This window comes from Dermacentor silvarum, chromosome 4 (assembly GCF_013339745.2).
Source record: "Dermacentor silvarum isolate Dsil-2018 chromosome 4, BIME_Dsil_1.4, whole genome shotgun sequence".
Taxonomy (NCBI): Eukaryota; Metazoa; Arthropoda; class Arachnida; order Ixodida; family Ixodidae; genus Dermacentor; species Dermacentor silvarum.
The window spans coordinates 120481188-120499571 of record NC_051157.2 but is presented as its reverse complement, the minus strand read 5'-3'; the positions used below and the strand labels follow the sequence as shown (position 1 = coordinate 120499571).

Here is an 18384-nt window from a genome sequence, read left to right as displayed (position 1 = left end):
CTCGAGCGCCGTCGTCTTCTTCCACAGCTGGCTCGTTGGCGCCCCTCAGCGCAACCACGTGACTGCGCTCGTGCCACTGCTCCCGTATTCGTCGTCGCCTTCTTTCATAGCTTGCTCCGTTGCCTTTCATCATTCCAGCGTAGAATTTCACTACTCTTCTGTCGTAGTAATGGGGAGGCCGCGTTTACGGGGGTATGAGCCCATAGAGTTTCTCACTATACCATAGAGGGTAATCTGGTGCCACCGTTTATGGGAGTTTCCTAAAGGGTGCTGTGCCAGTCATGGGAATGACGGGATATGTGTCTGCGAGGCTTGTGTTGGCTGGTGTTGAACTAGGCTTGGTCTATAACGTGGATATGGCTACACAAATAATGCGTTCTTAAAGTTAAATCTACACACAAGCCTTTCATTCCCCTATAATACATCTCTCAATAACGTTTACCGACGTACAATGCAGCATCAAGCGGAGAAAAGCAAGAACAGTAGACAAGTTGTTCCGAAAGCGAGCTAGAATCGTGTCGTCTGTCCTCCACCTTTAGCGGCCAACTGATACTTTTTTTACGCTTCATATAATTGTACATCCAATAGTAAGTCCACAAAATTAAACAGAACATGTTCTTGCCTAGTAATAAAGCTGAAACAGCTTTTTACGTGGTGTTTCAGCAGGAAATGAACCATTGTGACAGACGGAACGGTGCTAGCCAGGCGCGTCTTCAAGGCGTCCTGATTCCCCGAGAACGATGCCAATCCGAAGTCACAATATACTGCCATACCCATGCATTCCCATACCACAGCGCAACAGCGCCAGATTTCCCTCTAGGCAATATAGTGAGAAACTCTATATATGAGCCATTGCTTAAGGGGGTATGAGCCCTTCATTGTCTTACGTGACGCACAGATTTAGTTTTGAAGCATCGCAAGCGGCAGTGCGACAACGGCGGACTGCGTGCATACCGTCAGTGACGTCGTTTTCTTCGTCGCAGCCGAACGTGTGTGCAACCTCATTAAGAGACACAAAAATGTAACCAATGATTGAGAAAGGCTTTATTAATGTACCGGCGGGATTAACCCAATGATAAACACCAGGGCCGCATGTTTCAGCTTCGCTTGTTAGCCATGTGTGCGGAGTGCTTGGACGGTGATTGTTTTTTTTTTTTTTAGTATGCTAATGAATTGGTCACATCTGTGGTCCGTTTGGCGATAATGCGATACCTCCGCGGAAGCTACCTGACGCTCTGAACTGCTCTCGTGGGTTTCGAGAGACGATGCTGTAACGGTGAAGGACACATGATGCGCAGGCATGTGCACTGGCGTAATCATACTACTGATTGGCTTACGGCAGTTGTAGCTCCTACTGCAATGGGTACCGGGGAGGGACGCGATGGGGGGGATGTGGTTAGACACTTCCTCGCCAAGCGAATGAAAAAGCAAGCATGGCGAAATTCAACAGTTTTCAGAATTACACTTTCGTTGTGCGCTTTCTTGGAGAAAGTCGGAGCGGGATTCAAACATAACGTTTGTCGATGGGCAATTTTGTATCCAAACACCGATTTGGCTTTACCGATTAGCCCGCCGTGTGGCAATGGGAATGTCTCTATTGTATAACGTACATTTCCTGTTAATGACGAGTGATTACACAGAGCACGCACGCAGAGTTAGATAGCGTAACTCAAATTGCGCTTATTTTCGATTCACTTTGCACTGCGTTAACTCGTTAATGCTAGGTCAGTGCTGCTTTCGAGCCCGACAGCTCGAACCGTACGAACTTGGGAATTCCCGCACAAATTCTGCACCACTTCTGCCACGAGTGCGCACACTGTTGTGAACGAGCCCTGAACGAAGCCTGCACTGCATGAAACGAATGAGTTCGGATTAGCTTCCGCCTTGCCGAAGTGGTGAAACGAGCAGTAAAATGCTGTGCGAACTGAATTATCTCGGAAACTGCCGGTGAACCGAGTGGATGCAAAAACGCAGTATTTACTTATGCTTCTTTGTCTGTTACCTTTCCGGCTCGCAACAGATGTGGCCCGTGTTCCTGCCGCACGTGATTGGCGCCATCCTGTTCTTCGTGACGGCGTTCGCGCACATGTTCGTGCAGACGAGGCTCATGTACACGCTGGCCAGGGCCCCCGGCGGCTTCACCGGCGCTGGGACCGTCAGAACCAAGACGCTGCTCACCGCCATCGCCAGCGTCTGCGTCGTGTTCAGTATCCTTCACGAAAAGCACCCGCCTCCAACCGAGAGTGCGCTTGATTAACAGCATGGCTTCCGAGATGTGCGTGCGGCGCGCGCAAATCTTGAAGGCCTTGTTAACATTACGTCGTTTCCTTACATTACATTCCCAGGGGTCACTTTGGCGCTGCATTCATTCAATTGCTCTGGATTTGTCTCATTTTCATGCTTGTTGGCTTCGGACGTTCTTGTCGCGCTATTTATTGATTTTTTTTTCTAAATTATCAAGCGATCGTAGTTTTCTAAACACAGCATCGCAATAAATCTATACAGATATGCATAAATCATAACAGATTTTTGCATTTATGACGCAGTACTTCGTTGAAAATAACCCTTTGCAAAGTTGCACAGCCGTTTCAATCCACAGGGATGAAGTTTACACAAAATTCATGTATTACCCATCATTCCTACGCTGGCTGGACCGCCATGCTTGCAGCTTTCGGAGACATTAGCGCTAGAATTTCACATAGAAACTTTTGTTCGAGACTCTATTTTTCATGCAACGCAGTCTAAAATACATAATTTTATGCACCTGGTGGCGGCAGTAGTTTAACCCCTGTGGGAGTGATGGGGAGTTTCGGCTTCGGAAGTAGCATTTCTCAACTTGCGAATTGCCTGCCACGGATTCGATTCTCCGGCCCTTTGATTTTCACTTCCTTAGCAGCTTACTTTCAGTTTTCTCTCTTCTGGGTAGTTTTCACATTATTGCAACAAAGTTCCGCACAATTTTATACCTGTTTCGGTTTTAGTACCTTTTCGCCAAAGCAATTTCCTCATGCTATTCTGAAGTTATTGCTGTATAAGTTTAACCTTACAAAGCACGAGCACGAAAGAGAGCTTGAGAAGGAAACGCTCGATACTGTGCTGTATCGGGTGGCATTATACAATGTGTATGCACGTTTCACAGCGTATTTTGCAAAGTGCATGGCGTTTGAAAAAAAAATTGTAAAGGGAATTTGTTACATATATGACGTGAGAAGTGAAGAACTGTGACTGGATTGCTTACAACATGAGTACTTGGTCAGCGAAAGTTTCAATCGTGTGCTGAGTGACAAGCCGATTAGAGCTGGCACTTGTCCTTCCCATGCTACAACCGTGCTCATTGAAGCACTACTGCGTAAGCCTGAACAGGTACTATAACGCCTCTTTTTCACCTGCGTGAGGTGTGAAAGTTAGTGGCTGAATGGAGCTTTATACTAGCTGCGTAGCTCTATATGGCGTTTCCGTGCGAGGCACGATATACTGGTATACCGTTGTGCTATCCCACGGCACTTCTTAAGTGGTAAGCCAAGAGAGCAAGAATCCATGCTGGCTATCCGCATCTTTCTTTCGCAATTTGTCATATTGGGTGAGAGTCTTAGCACTTCAAACCTTGTTTCCTATCCGGCAAAACTCGGGCAACTCGTGCTTTCGTAACTCTGGTCACGTCATAGGTTCGTTCGCGCAATTGGAGAAACGGGGATGCTCATTTGTAGACTGCCAGTATTGACTTTTATGACAGAACGCTGTGCCTTTTCGACAGCTTACTTCAAAAATAACCACGGCGTTTAAGCAGGTGGAAGTAGTCTATGCACTTTGTACGAGCCGTCACCGCCGTGGCGTAAGCGATTGTTGTCACGAGTTATATTTCCTCGGCCGGCGCTGCGTTCAAAGTGTTCATCGCCTTTATATGAAAATATATGTAACGACGCGGTAAGAACTCTTTTCTTGCAATTTTGACTGCATAATTTATATCACTCCCGTCTCACTTCCTGTGAAACCTAACCTCCGGAATTTACTTTCTGAGACCAGGAAAGTAGTACAACATGGCAGCCATTGGCTGGAAGGCTGGGTGTAAGTGCAGTGGGTGATATTGATCCCATGGCGTGCAATTGGGCAACGCATCTGTATACAGGTATGCAGGATTTTAAATTAACGTCCTTCTGACTTTTCGAGAAGAACGTCTGCTGGCAAGGTCTCTCAGTTTTTCTTTTTTTGACGACACCAAATATGGCCAAAGAGTTCAAATGGAGTTTGAGATTGACGGTGGATCACGCGGACAAGCGGCGTCATTGTTAAATATTAACCTGGTCTATTCGCGCTTGCAACATTGTGCGGCCCACAGCGAGTAAATCCTTTGCCCAACAGCTTGCAAGTGCAGGGATTGTACGTGCATTGATCTGTCCAGTATACCGCCTCTCAATGCACTCCTGCTATCAAAGTCACGTTGCTAGTTCAGTTAACAAGCGCCCTCTGCAGCGTGAGCTGGCGTACTTCTGCGACATTACAGAGCTTCTTAACTGCAATGTTTGCTTCTTAACTGCAATGTTTCAGTGATTATCTTCGCCCCCGTGGGTGAGACCTTCTACATCAAGGTAGGACCTCTCCCAGTGAAGTGCAGTACTGTCGCGAAGTGAAGCCGCCGACACTTCACGCATAATACGCGAGTAAAAGCTATCCCTTTTTGTAGTCAAGCTCAAGAGTAGTGAACCCTACTGTCTGCCAGAGGCGATATCTAAATTCGGGTGAGCTAGCAACTCGTGTTATGATAAAAACTCGTGATATGAATATCTGTGCAGTTGAACGTTAATGCGTTCCGTCAGCAAATTGTTCATTTCTGCACTAAGCGCTCGTGGTATGCCAGTGAAAAACTAATGCGAACTAGCGGGGCCAAAAGGATCGTAGTGACAAGCACAAGCGCCGCTCCTGTTTTTGTTACTTCGCGTTAGCTTGACGCTAGTATACTGTCGTACATTATAATTAACCGAATCCTACAGCTTTTTTCTGCCTCAAATTTCCACTTTGCGTAGTCCAAATTCCCGTGTGTATGAATGAAAATTAATGCCGTCAGAGCCAGCGCCGCTGCATGCATTATGTACCTCCACTTCATAAAATACATTAAGGTTAGTTGCCTCTGTGATGTGATATTCAGAAAAATATTTCTACGTCTCTTACCGGGGCGCGGCCACTAACGATTCAGGCGCTGTTCATGTCTACAATTTTCATCCCTTCCACTAATACTGATTTTACTGCTTGACTGCGTGTAACCCTTCATTTCGGCTGTTGGCCTTGACGCTTTTTACCATTACTAAATCTTATTTAGTTAAGCAGTCCCTGCCTTCTTGAAGTGATTGTGTTCTGGGCAACGCTACACAAAACACTGCTTTGAAATTGCACAAAACGCTGGGGGAAAAAAGCTCTGACGGCTGCAGAAAACTTCTAATTCGCTGATATAGTTTGCATGCTAATGGAGGTGTCTGCTGACGAAACGTCGCCTGCCTGTTTTTTTTTTTTTTCTGGTTAGGGCAAACCCGACGCATTCGGCGAACCTGCGTACAATTTCCGAAGTATGAGTGTACGCCTCTTCGAAACACTCCCTCCGGAGTACGTCAACCAAAGTCTCTTCCAACAGTACGCTCGCAACGTAAGTATACATTACTGAAAAATTGGTCCCAAACGTTTCTTTCTCGGCAGAATAGGCACCATGCTGCCCTCGTACCGTGCCAGCAGTGCTTTAGCTAATAACGCCGCCAGTAGCGGGAACGTCAGCAGCATGTGAAGCAGCAGACCAGACCGGAGAAAAAAAGGCGAATAGTGCAGAGGTATACGGTCCTGTTTCTCGCTGTTTCGGAAAAGACACAGTTGTTAACTTACCCGTGGAACATTACCCACGGATAGCAGTGCCATCCGCTCCGCTGACGGTGATTTCGAGATGCGTTCAGAAGACGTACAATGCCGGGCTAATACAGCGTTCAGGGCACAAACGTAATATCGAATGCCGCAAATTGCGCCGGCTGAGTGTGACATACGATAGTTGCATCTTTCTCTGTTGGGAATATTTTTTGGCATACTTATTTGCACACATATCCCAATATAAGATTCTGGGACTTTACGTGCTAAAACAGCAATATGATTATGACGCGCCCCGTAGTGGGTCACTCCGGTGCTGGTCTTTGCTGCAACGGAAATGCATATCGTAGACCCATATCAACAAGTTTACAGTGACAAAATGTACAGGCTGTACTTAAATAACTTAATTTTTTTATTCACCTAGGCTCCAAATAACGTCATGTAGGCGATAAGCAATCTCAAGTCTTCCAGTGCCTGTCACGTAAAGTCAACCTACGATCAAAGGGGAAAATTTTCATGCACCCGAATGTAGCACAGAGCTCCATTCGGTTGGATGACGATTTTTCCCTTTCATGATACTTGCTCCATTCCGGATTCCGCAGAACTGATTTGCCAAAGTCAACCTATTTAAAGCTCGGGAAAAGGCTTTTACTGCTAATCCCCCCGTAGTTGTCGCTGCGCAAGCCCACATCTTAACGTTATTCTTCAGTTTAATATATTCACCCGCTTCGCATGGATTCCAACCCGTGACTTGTACCTCCATAACCTTTCTTGAGTGTTTTATAATAGAGCTGCTTTACTGCTCATACCCGTTTACGTGCCAACCTTGCTTGGGCTAGCCAATGTGTGCCAAGCATATGTGTGGCGTCAATTCAGGCTAAGCGGGAACATCGCCGGACCAGCAGTTGTAACGATAAGAGCTAGGGATATGCAAAAGTTTTGATTTTTCCGCATTTGTGTGGCGCGGTTTCCGTGGAAAGGACATTGAGATCAGTAGCACCAAGACCAATTTTTAATCGCACTAAGCACTATAACTCCAACCAACCTGTCTTTCTGTCTTTTTTTCTCGCTTGCTACCCAGTACCCGCCCAGCGCCTCATTCTCCATCGCCGCAGAGTGGGTGTTCGTATTCTGCTACCTCCTGTACTTCGCCACCTACGCCAGCGACTTCCGCGACTGCACCTTCTTCCTGGACATCTACGTTCTAGATTACGCCCCACCGCCACCGCCACAACCACCGCACGAACTCTGAGAACATTCTGTGCTGCGTTTCGCAGCACGATGCATTTCCTCCTACTAGGGATTTCTTTCTCGTTGTAATTTATACAGTACTTGTGTTTACGATTGTAGCTCCAAATAATTGTTCACCACCGCATGATGAAATCCTCGCGTGTTAGCGTTCCTTGTGTTGTTCCAGCTGTCATGTTCCTGTGAATTAAACCTGTAAATACAGAGTTAGAACCAATAAGAACTGGAACAAATTGTTCCTCTATATTTTTGGCCATGGAGAGTAGATTTGCAGAAAAAGAAAGAACAATTATATGTTATTCGAGTTAGAACTTATAGCATAATTAGTATAGTAAATAATTAGCGATTGGTTTGCGGAACTGTACACAGCTGGAAGTGCACTTCCGCGCATAAAAAAAAACACAATTATAGGCTTTGCTTTAAGCTTTCCGCGCTTAAATAAACATTTTAAGCTACCAATCTCAGGGTAATGCCCTTGAGGGCATTTGATCCCTTGTAATGCCTTCGAGGGATGAAACGCTGTGAATGAATTGCCTTTCAGTATTTTCTTAAATACTTTTCTGCACGATTGTTTGTTTCTCCAAGCTGAAGGGGAGAAAAAAAAAACTGTCATCCCTTCCACTGGGGTGAAGATGGAAGACCAGAGAAGCTGTAATGTGGTGGAAATTGTGTATTTTCAGTTAGAATGTGATGGTGTAATTGGTTATTTGAACTATTAAAGAATGGGAAATATATATGATCCGGTAGTTTTACTTTATTTAGTAACCATGGCCTTATGGTCACTATGGTACACCGCCCATATAGGTGTACGGCAAAGGTTGGCACATTCTTCATGAACACGTCACCAACGCTGCGCGCGTTCGGTGCGAACGCGGGCAAAACGCCGCCGCCGTCGACAACAGTTGTGCGCGTTTGTGTGACCCCACACAACCGATTTCAAAAAGCTCGCTACGTTATAGAACGGCTAAACGCCGGCAAGAGGCAGGCGAGAGCCCAGAGAGAGTCGGCGGCATAGGCGTAGTAGTAGTAGGTGGTCGTGAGGAAAGGGAAAGGTTGACGCTATCTTCTGCAGCCCTTGAGGGAGCACGGCTCAGCGCCAACAGGGAGGGGTAAGTGGGAGAGAAAGAGGGGTAGAGTGGAGTCGTCACCATGGCTGGACGGGGCAAACCGGCAGGCTGAGGCGGCACGTATCGGCCGAGGTGGTAGGCCGTAGAGTGCTGCAGAGTCTGCAAGGGTGTTGTTCCGAGCCTGTCAGGCCCGGGATGGGATGGGAGGCCGTGAGGCCTTCCCGCTTGCAGAAATGTCTTAGAGGCGTGCGGAGAGCCCTGACGAGTCAAGGTACTCCACGACGCCTCGAAGTGCAGAAAGGTGGTGTCGGCCGGGGAAGAGGAGATCTTCCTCCTTGCCAGAGGGGAGGCCCAGGCAGCGGAACTCCTGCAGGAGTGGGCCCCGCTGCTGGAGGTACGCCGGGCAGGCCAGCAGGAGATGTTCAATGGTCTCCGGCTCCCCGCAGGAAGTGCAGGCCGGGGACGTCGCTCGTCCAAGTCGGTGGCTGCGTGCTGCCGTCCAGCTGCAGCCGATGCGAAGCCGCAGCAGCAGCGAGGTCTCCCTGCGAGCCAGGCCTCGCTGGAGGAGTGGGCGTGGGGGGCGTCCCCGTGACACCCGTTTATCTGGGTGGTAGGTCGCCAGGTGTCGCCGCAGCCGCAGCCCTGTGAAGTCGCCCTCCGTCACGGCCCGGCTGAGGGGCACAGTGGTGTGGTGGGCGTCCTTCGCCAGGGTGTCGGCGGCCTCGTTGCCCGGGATCCCTACGTGGGCGGGGATCCAGTGCAGGGACACCGGGTGGCCTGCATCCTGCAGCGCTGTCAGCCGGGTAGACAGCAGTGCGACTCCAAGGCTGGAGCTTTCTGGCCTTTGCAGGCCGAGGAGGGCTGCCTTGGAGTCGCAGAGGATGGCCGCCTGGTACCTCAGGAAGCTCCTCGGAGAGTAAGGTCGACGGCCAGGTGGAGGCCTGCCACCTCCGCTGCAGTCGAGCTGGCGTGTCTGGGCAGTCGACACTGCCTGCGCTTCTGCAGGGCTGGAGCCGTGCAGGCCGCCGTGGCAGAACCGGTGTCCGGTACCACCGATCCGTCGACGTACACCAGGAGGTGGTCTCCGAGGGTCTCATCCAGGAGGCAGGCTGCTGTCTGCTGCAGGGCGCAGGCAGGCGAGCGCCTCTTCGAAGTCCCGGGAAGCTCCGTGGCGATGGGGACAGGAGGCCTCTGTGGTGGAGGCAGCTGTACCGCGTTCGGCGGTGGGTTGCCAACCACCTCCTCGTAGAGGCGGCACAGCTGACCCATCCGTGAGGAAGGCCGGGACTGGAGGCGACACAACAGGCCTCTGCCATCAGGAGCATGGTGGAGGCGGTCGACGTGCCTTAGCCCCTGTTGCAGGAAGAGGAGCGACAGGGGCCATGCTCCAGCCTCTGCAAGGGTGGCAGCGATCTGGGAGCTCCGAGGGACGCCCCGGCAGAGTCGTATGGCCGCCCGGTGCGGCATAGGCGGCAGAGGCCGGCAGGACAGCGCGCATGCGCCGCAGTGGGAGAGCGGGCACGCACACGCACAGTCTAGGATGCCTCGATGCCCTCCTCGCCCACCACTCCCCCTCCACTGGGAAGTCGCCTTTGCTCTCCGCCGTGCGTTCGCTCTCCGTGAAATCGCGCGTTCCTCGCCCTCGCGCGCTTTCACTCACACGTACGTAAGTCGCATTTGCTCTCCGCCGTGCGTTCGCTCCCCGTGAAAGCGCACGTCCCACGCCTTCGCGAGCTTTCACTCGCAAATACAACATACGGTCAATGGGAGTTAAATTTTTTTATTGCGATAGCAATTATATGGACACTCCAAAGCAAATTTCTGCCGTCGGCGTCGCCGTCGCCGTCGCCGTGAGGTTCCGTATGACGTCAATGGAGATGAAATCGTCGCCGCGCGCCGCCGAACGCTGTATGTGCGAGTGAAAGGGCGCGAGGGACGCGCGCTTTCACGGGGAGTGAACGCACGGCGGAGAACAAACGCGCGTTCTGTGCCGTGCTCTCTTAAAAGGGCTGCAGAAGTAGGCGTCTCTTTCATCCTTTACAATCACCATATATGTAGAGCAAACGCGCCTTCTTCTGACGCACGAAAGGCCGCGGGGGGGTGGGGGGAGGGGGAGGGAAGGGAGGGGACGTTTAGCTGCGGCACCAAGTACCTATTTATATCAGAGGCTCCGGCAACAGTCACCAACGCCGCACGCATTGTGTGCGAACGTGGGCAAAACGCCGACGGCGTCGACAACAGTTCTGCGTGTTGCCGGTGCTGCTGCATGTCCAAGTTTATACAGCTGATAAAGCTACTATCATTACTCCGTATAGCTCTCTACAAATTTGCTATCGCAATTGATGCTTCGCCTTTCAGGTGAAACTGCGACAACTTTTTTATTGCGATAGCAATTATATGGACACTCAAAAGCAGATTTCTGCCATCGGCGTCGCCGTCGTCGGCGCCGTCGCCGTGAGGTTCTGTATGACGTCATTGGAGATGAAATCGTCGCCGCGCGCCGAACGCTGTATGTGCGAGTGAAAGGGCGCGAGGGGCGCGCGCTTTCACGGGGAGTAGAGAACGAGGGCGTGCGCTTTCACGCACGGCGGAGAACAAACGCGCGTTCTGCGCCGTGCTCCCTTAAGGGCTGCAGAAGTAGGCGTCTCTTTCCTCCTTTACAATCACCATATATGTAGAGCAAACGCGCCTTCTTCCGACGCGCGAGAGGCCGTGGGGGAGGGGGAGGGAAGGGAGGCGACGTTTAACTGCGGCACCAAGTGCCTATTTATATAAGAGGCTCCGGCAACAGTCACCAACGCCGCACGCATTTTGAGCGAACGCGGGCAAAACGCCCACGGCGTCGACAGCAGTTCTGCGTGTTGCCGGTGCTGCTGCATGTCCAAGTTTGTACAGCTGATAAAGCAAATATCATTACTCTGTATAGCTCTCTACAAATTGGCTATCGCAATTGATGCTTCGCCTTTTAGGTGAAACTGCGACAACTTTTTTTCTATTGCCGGACGCGACCATCTAAGAGTGAGCCTTTAACAGCTTGGCTGTAGAAATGGGCAAGTTTGCACTCGGTCGCGCAAAATGTAGGTACAGCGAAACTTACGGCATGGCTGCTACTGCTAGGTATTAACTTGGTTGCTGCTAGGTCTTAACTTGGTCTAACTTCACTACGCATGTAGGAAGGTATTCTCGAGCGATCATTTTTCGGAGGTGCCTTCCCTTTTGCGACATTTCGCGTGACGAGCGCTGGACGCGTCGGCGGCTACGAGTGACAGCGTTCTTGGCATGCCACAAAAGCAGGCAGGCTAACAAGGTTGACACAGTGCCAATAACGCTGCTGCTTGCGGACGCCCAACGCGTTGGAGGCTAGCCGCTCGATATTAGGGAGCCTACATGCAACGCTGTTTTAAACAGCGCTTGAATGTAGGCTCCCTACTGGATATCAATCGGCCAGCTTCGCTGTGTCTTGAGCTTTGCGCGGCCTAGTGCAAGCTTCCTAGTACAGCTGATAAAACTACTATCCTTACTCCGTATAGCTCTCTACTAATTTGCTATCGCAATTGATGCTTCGCCTTTCAGGTGAAACTGCGACCACTTTTTTTTTTAACGCGAAAGCGTTAAGGGCTCCGTGTCGCTGAAAATCCGGCGTCGGCGACCGGTGTCGGCGTGCGATGTCAGTGCGGTGGCGGAGAAAAAAAATGCTCAACCACCTCGATCACGCAGGCCCTCCACGTGGTGCAAGGTTTTTGTGAACAAAAATTGAATTTCTCACAGTGAAATCCATCAGCAAAATTGTAAAGTACGACTTCACCATTCGGCGTCGGATTCGCCGTCGGATTGTCTACCATTCAGCGTCGGATTGTAATTTGAATGTACGAGAAAACATAATTCTGCTACGAGGAAACTCAAACACAAACCCTTTTTCCAGCAATTCTACCAGACCTACAGCAGCGCGTTCGATGGCGCGATATCCAGATTTCGCTCGCATCCTCGGCATTCTAGGGAGCCTACATACAACGCTTTTTTAGGGTACTTGCCGCCGCCGGCTAAATTGGCGGGTTAAATGTGGGGCACAAAATGACGAAAGATCAGCCGACAGACCACATTTCCCGCAACCCTTGATGACGTGAAATTAACTTCTTTTAATAAACTTTGGCCTCAGCGCCAGAGGCAAATGGCGTGTTTGAGCGCCGTACACGGCACGTCTACGTTTTAGTTAAACAGACTAGTAAGGGCAGTCTTTATTACAGCACACTTTGAAAAGCACCCTTTATATATTATGTGCAACTGGAAGGCAACGACAATGCCTAATGCAGTTCACATTCTTGGCATGAGATAATCCTACCACAAGCACGCCATCGTGCCTTATAACTTGTTGCTTTATATGTGTCGCAAGACGTTCAATAGAAAAGTTTGATGTGTTAAACAAAAGGAAAAGGCAACTAGTATGTTAAAGATGTATACAGGTTTCTTGTCCGCATTGGCGCAAAACTACATTAAAGAAATTTAATAGATCGCGTGCCAACATGAGTACATCAGAGCGTGACAAAAAAGGCAGAAAGGCTGGGGACCAAAATGGCTACCCACCAAATTTAGCGGTAAATAGCGGTCAAAATGTTGGTGTTGTCACCACACTAGAGCGGCGTTGCATGCAGGCTCCCTACAGCAGTCAAATTGGGACTTCGCCTGCTAATGCTCTTTGGACACGCGCGCGCGTCGGGGCAATAGCAAGCAATTAACAAAATAATAAAAAGGTGCTAGGGCCTTCACATTTTAATATAAGACCACTTATATTGCCCCTGTAATTACGTCTTCCCAGCAATGTATTGCTGTTTAAAAGTGAAGCCGACTTAAAGGGTATCGGTGTAAGCTTGATCCTTGTAAGTTGGCTTTTCCGCGTTCAGTGTTGCGGTGAATGAAGCCTACTTGCCGGATGCGAACAATGCAATGCGAATGGGTCCCGATAACGCTGTCGCGTTTTACCCTTTAGGCCCGTATTCTGAAACGCTCCTCAACTTAGACCATTTCCTTACCTTACGTGAGGAGCCCTTCATGCCTCCTTACCTCAAGGAGCTCCTTCAGGGCTACAGTGTATTCTAAAAGCTTCCTTCAACGTTCCTTTGGAAAGGGCCTCCTCAGTGAGGTAACGTGCGTATTTCACGAGTCTTGGTTCGAGGGTAGATGTGAAATATTAAATAAACGTTCGCTTTCAAGCTAGAATCAAGCATATGTGTAATATTTTGTTATGCACACCGATAAATGTTGACGTGCGCACTGCTATTTTGCTAGGCAGGTGCACATATTGTTCTGCTTTATTTAACTTTCTGCTTTTGCGGCAGGCAAAAATGTTGGTCTAGCAACATTGGCGACAACCTTCTGACCATTTCTGACCACGCTAACCACTCTTCTCACTGCTTCTGACCACGCTTCTGACCAACGCGTCATTGTTCTGACAAGTTTTGATAGCCGCGTACGCCAGAAACATGCCCGGGAAGCTGTTTTACTGCGACGACGAAAAGGACCTCGTAACAGAGCTTGTACGAAAGTACAAGTGTTCAATCGAGAGCAAGAAATCCGATACCGTGTCGCTGACGAGAAAGTTGAAGGCATGGGAAGCTTTGACTGCCGAGTTCAATAGCGCTGAAAATGTGCGGCCGCGCACTGTCGCCCAACTACGGAAGCTATGGGACAACATGAAGCAGCGATGGAAAAAAGAAAAAGCAAAGCAAATAAGGGATGCCATGGCTACAGGTAAGATTGTGCTATATTAGAGTTTGTACTTGTGTTCGAGCCGGTGTCTATCGCAGGAGGTGGGCCGCCGCCGGAACCGATGGATGATCGGCTGTTGCAGATCGAGGCTGCAGTTCCCCATCTATCGGAACGGGTCAACAACCCCTACGATAGCGACCGACCACCATCAACGCAACCGGGCGATCGCGTGGCCGATATAATCGCCAGAATGACCCAGAGCAACGCGGAGGACAGTGAAGACGGTCAGTGACGACCGGCCTCTACACGCAATATTACAGTGTGTGTTTCTGTGACAATGCTAGGTTTGATAAATCGTTGTGCATAGCTCACCGGTGTATACGATGTGTCGAGACAGCTGCAACGCACCTGCACGTGCACGTAATGCCGCCGAAGCGTGCATTCAATGCTGTTTAACTTCTACTTATTCAACGACCAGTTATTTCATGCAAATGGTAAAGCCTCGCTTTCACTGATTCCCACAGTGTGTGGGATCTGTTGTCTTCACGGTGTTGAGAAAAAAAGAAAAAAGATTTGGGGGGGGGGGGGGGGGGCAAGCAGAGTGAGGGCAGAAGCACTGTGTCACGTTTGTTTGCATGACACTGCTTATCCATTGTGATGTTAGCATTATCATGCATACCAGCTACGCTGAGCTATATATATATAGTTGGTAGCACCTTCAGGATGCAAAAAAATACACGCACAAATATGCAGTTCTTTCATTCCTTGGTTATTTGTGTGGCCAGTATGTGCATGTTTTATTATGCTGTGATACCGATACCAAGCAGTGTTATGCATGCGAACAGTAAGATCACTCACCACTTACTGAAATTTTATCTTTCTTAGGCACTGCCTCAAACACGGCGCACCATATCTACATGTAGATAGATGTGGCTGTATAAAAATGTAATTTTGATGTTAACAAAAAAGCCATAGTGCCATAATAATACTCTTAATCCAAACGTATCCATGTTTCTTTATTGTGTAGCCTTGTGCACGTCAGTTTTTCTGGGCTCTTGAATGCACGAGTAATATACAAACCACAATGAGAGCCAAGTTCAAGACGAAATGTGCAGGGTCCTCTATTTTCTTGTGTATAAGGACCATGAAATAAGACACTACCACATTTTCCGTGGCCTACCGCTTAGTTTATATGAGTACGATATTTAGCTTCAACTGTAAGCACTTGAGATGGCCAAATAAAGCACAAACAGCGGGCACTGGTATTCAGTCAATTTTTATTTCACAGTATGACAGAACACTACACAGCAGCATAGATAATTGTCTTTGTATTTTCAACAAATGCATTTTTATTTTTGCAGATCGTACCCTGGAATTAAGCAGCACTGACTATGCGTACATGGATTCTGCAAATGCAAGATCACCGTTACCAGCAGACCCTACTGAGGGCTCATCTGAGCCTGTGCAAGCCACACAGCAAGCCTCTCAGCCGACTCAGTGCACTGCAACCCAGTCAGCGTCGTCGCAAGAAACAGTGGTTAGCCGGCGTGCGTTTTGCAGCAGACGCTATCCACTGAACTGGACTCCCGGCTGCAAGTGTTGCAGGATGAAAGATGCCAAAGAGCCACAGAGCACAAAGCCAGAATGATAATGATGGAAGAGGAACATGGATGGAAAAAGACAGCAATATGCTGACGAGGAGAAGAAAAGAAGTTAGTTGCACAGGATGCAACTGCGGCTTCTGAGGGCTAAATTGAAGGTCTCCTCAATGAAAGCGGAAGTTCTTGCCAAGCAGCTGGCCGGTGATGAGGCAAACTAGCTCTAAATAAACAAGTTGTTACAGTATTTCGTGTAATGTTCCATTTGAGCCATTACTCAACAATTATAGATAGGAAACAGGACATACACATTACATAAAACGACGAATGTTTACATGTCCTGTAATAGCGCACTAGTGGTGTCATCATGTTATAATGTTCTGTGGTTTGTTCAGTCTATCTCCCCATTCTGGTGAGCTGCAGTGCTCGAAAAGCGTCTCTCAATGAGCCGCCTTCGCAGCTGGTTGCCACGAGGAGTGTCAGCTGGTGCAGGCCCTGGTTCACTTGCTTCTTCTTCTTCATCGCCATTCAACCACAAATCACGCAATTTAGACGCCACATTGTGAAGTGATGCACATGCTGTTATTATTGCACATGTCCTCTCCTTTTTTGTTTGCAGCTTTGTCTTCAGGCAGCCAAACCGCCTCTTCCAAACTCCAAATGCTCTCTCTATTGAGTTCCTCGTTTTGATTTGGCTCTTGTTGTATCTGCACAAAAGTACACAAAGTTACAGCAGAATTAGTTTAGATAAATCTGTCGGCCTGTTAGACCACAGATGAGCTTAATTATTCGAACTTGCTCTATACAAACAGCTGTCGTACATTCCCATCAAAACTGTATGTTAAGTAGTGCGTTATGACACTACATAACGTGCATGGCAGCTTTTGAGCAACATGTAACAAAGGGCACACTTTCCAGCTGCACTGTTTCATGCACAAAGCACTTTTTTTAACTGTATATCCTTTAATTCAAGTGGTGCATGTTCTCTATGACACTCACCATAAGATACATGTACACTGCCAAACTGCACAGAATCAGTAGAAGTGATCAAATTAAATGTGCATCCTGCCTTTTTTCTGCAGCTGTCTGGGGGTTTTTCAGGGGTGGCATGAGGTACGGCAAACAGGCGTATCCCTGGTCTCCCAGAAGCATCCCAGACACACTTCTCTGCTCGTATGATGTCATCACACGACTGTTTTCAAAAATTCGGCTGTCATGAACAGACCCAGGCCAACCTGCAACAACTTCAAAGAACTGGAGCTCGGGTCCTGTCACAGCCTGGAACCGCAAAAAAAAACTAAATGTGATTTTAGAAACACTGCGTACCTCTGCCCACAATAACACTTCAACACAGAATGAAGAAAACGTTTGTGACATACATTCATCATCATCACCCTATCTTTATGTCCACTGCAAAACGAAGGCCTCTCCCTGTGATATTCAATTACCCCTGTCTTGCGCTAGCTGATTTCAATTTATGCCGACAAATTTCCCAACTTCATCACCCCACCTAGTTTTTTGCCGTCCTCGAGTGTGCTTACCTTCTCTTGTTATCCATTATGTAACTCTAATGGTCCACCGGTTATCCATCTTGTGCATTACATGGCCTGCCCAGCTCCATTTTCTTCTCCTAATGTCAGAATATCGGTTATCCCCTTTTGCTCTCTGATCCACACCACTCTCTTCCTGTCTCTTAACGTTAGGCCTAATACTTTTCGTTCCATCGATCTTTGTGCGGTTAACCTCCAAGTTACTGCCCCATATGTTAGCACCGGTAGAATGCAATGATTGTACACTTTTCTTTTCAACGACAGTGGTAAGCTCCCAGTCAGGATTTGGCAGTGTCTACCGTATGCACTCCAGCCCAATTGTATTAAATTTCCTTCTCATGCTCAGTGACATAAATTACTTCAGCTATAACACGTTACACGTTAAAATGACACGAATAATACACGAGAGGAAATTAATACACAGTACAACAAAACAACAAGAAACACTGCAGACGGGCGCTGGCGCGCCCGTCTGCAGTGTTTCTTGTTGTTTGGATCAACTTACCCAGAAAAACGTATTATATCGTTCAAATAAACTCGTGACATACACGATACGCACAGCTACTCATCGTTCAATGGTATTTTAGCTACCTCGACATGTCACTAACGCGCAGAAGTGCGCGGGCGTCAATCAACGAGGTATTTCTTGAAAACAAGTAATAAATCAAATGCCCACAACTTACCTGCACATTTATTGAGAACACGCCTTTTCGGTTCCTGTACACTTCTGCAGTGTCTCCTCCGGGACTGATAATTTGTACGTGCGTGCAGTCGATGCAGCCAGTTACACCCGGAAAGACAGCGATATTAAAAAATCTTGTCTTCACGGACTTGACTTCTCCACTTGTCGGCATGCGCACGTACTTGCGGAACAGTCTCGCGCATATTGCTTGCGTCACCTCCCAGATGCTCCTGCCCACAGAGGGCTGCGACATGTTTACAAGGTCCCCAACAACAGTCTGCATCGCGCCAGTTGCGTAAAATCGGAGTGTGATGAGGAGCTTCAACACAGGCGGAAGAGGCTCTCCTCTTTTGTCGTCAGTTTTGTTGAGCCGCCGCTCGTTCAGTAGCAGCACAACAGACTGCTTGGAGAAGCGATATCGTGACCGAAATTCTTCATCGTTGTATAGTTCCAAAGGGTTCAACCGATCTCTCAGGTTTCTCGTTGCAGGTGAAGGATAGCGGTGCACCTCACCGTACACGAAATCAGTAGCTCGTAGCGCAAATTCCACAAAATTATCGACATTGCTGGCAGTGAACGAGCCACACACCGCCATTTTTTTTTTTGTTCAACTGGCAGCGGCGGCGCGTAGGCCGCGGCACCGAAGCCGCGTAATGGCCGCGGTGCTTCTAGTGCCATCTGTCGGCAAATGAGAG

The 18384-nt window shown here is 48.7% G+C and overlaps 3 protein-coding genes across 3 annotated transcripts; 2 read left to right on the top strand and 1 right to left on the bottom strand.

The window, feature by feature from the left end:
- The first annotated feature begins 2020 nt into the window (after window positions 1–2020).
- LOC125945006 (uncharacterized) lies at window positions 2021–7093 on the top strand. The gene is made up of 3 exons (XM_049666533.1): window positions 2021–2243; window positions 4546–4586; window positions 6923–7093. The coding sequence occupies exons 1-3, from the start codon at window positions 2021–2023 to the stop codon at window positions 7091–7093; spliced, it is 435 nt and encodes a 144-aa protein (XP_049522490.1).
- Window positions 7094–13147: 6054 nt separating this feature from the next.
- LOC125945005 (myb/SANT-like DNA-binding domain-containing protein 3) lies at window positions 13148–16133 on the top strand. The gene is made up of 4 exons (XM_049666532.1): window positions 13148–13901; window positions 13958–14143; window positions 15221–15396; window positions 16077–16133. Exons 1-4 carry the CDS (start codon window positions 13634–13636, stop codon window positions 16131–16133), a joined length of 687 nt encoding a protein of 228 aa, XP_049522489.1. The 5' UTR covers window positions 13148–13633.
- Window positions 16134–16504: 371 nt separating this feature from the next.
- LOC119448865 (putative nuclease HARBI1) lies at window positions 16505–17972 on the bottom strand. Its single transcript, XM_037712076.1, has 2 exons — window positions 17691–17972; window positions 16505–16735 (listed from the first exon to the last, which is right to left on the bottom strand). The coding sequence occupies exons 1-2, from the start codon at window positions 17970–17972 to the stop codon at window positions 16505–16507; spliced, it is 513 nt and encodes a 170-aa protein (XP_037568004.1).
- Window positions 17973–18384: the final 412 nt, after the last annotated feature.

Coding starts and splice junctions, on each gene's coding strand:
- LOC119448865 (XM_037712076.1), bottom strand. CDS start 17,972: ATGCAGACTGTTGTTGGGGACCTTGTAAACATGTCGCAGCCCTCTGTG. Junction 16,736..17,690: donor TGTTCTCAATAAATGTGCAG/GTAAGTTGTGGG, acceptor TTGCGGTTCCAG/GCTGTGACAGGACCCGAGCT.
- LOC125945005 (XM_049666532.1), top strand. CDS start 13,634: ATGCCCGGGAAGCTGTTTTACTGCGACGACGAAAAGGACCTCGTAACA. Junction 13,902..13,957: donor AAGGGATGCCATGGCTACAG/GTAAGATTGTGC, acceptor TGTCTATCGCAG/GAGGTGGGCCGCCGCCGGAA. Junction 15,397..16,076: donor CGTCGTCGCAAGAAACAGTG/GTTAGCCGGCGT, acceptor TTTTGTTTGCAG/CTTTGTCTTCAGGCAGCCAA.
- LOC125945006 (XM_049666533.1), top strand. CDS start 2,021: ATGTGGCCCGTGTTCCTGCCGCACGTGATTGGCGCCATCCTGTTCTTC. Junction 2,244..4,545: donor GCACCCGCCTCCAACCGAGA/GTGCGCTTGATT, acceptor GCAATGTTTCAG/TGATTATCTTCGCCCCCGTG. Junction 4,587..6,922: donor GTGAGACCTTCTACATCAAG/GTAGGACCTCTC, acceptor CTTGCTACCCAG/TACCCGCCCAGCGCCTCATT.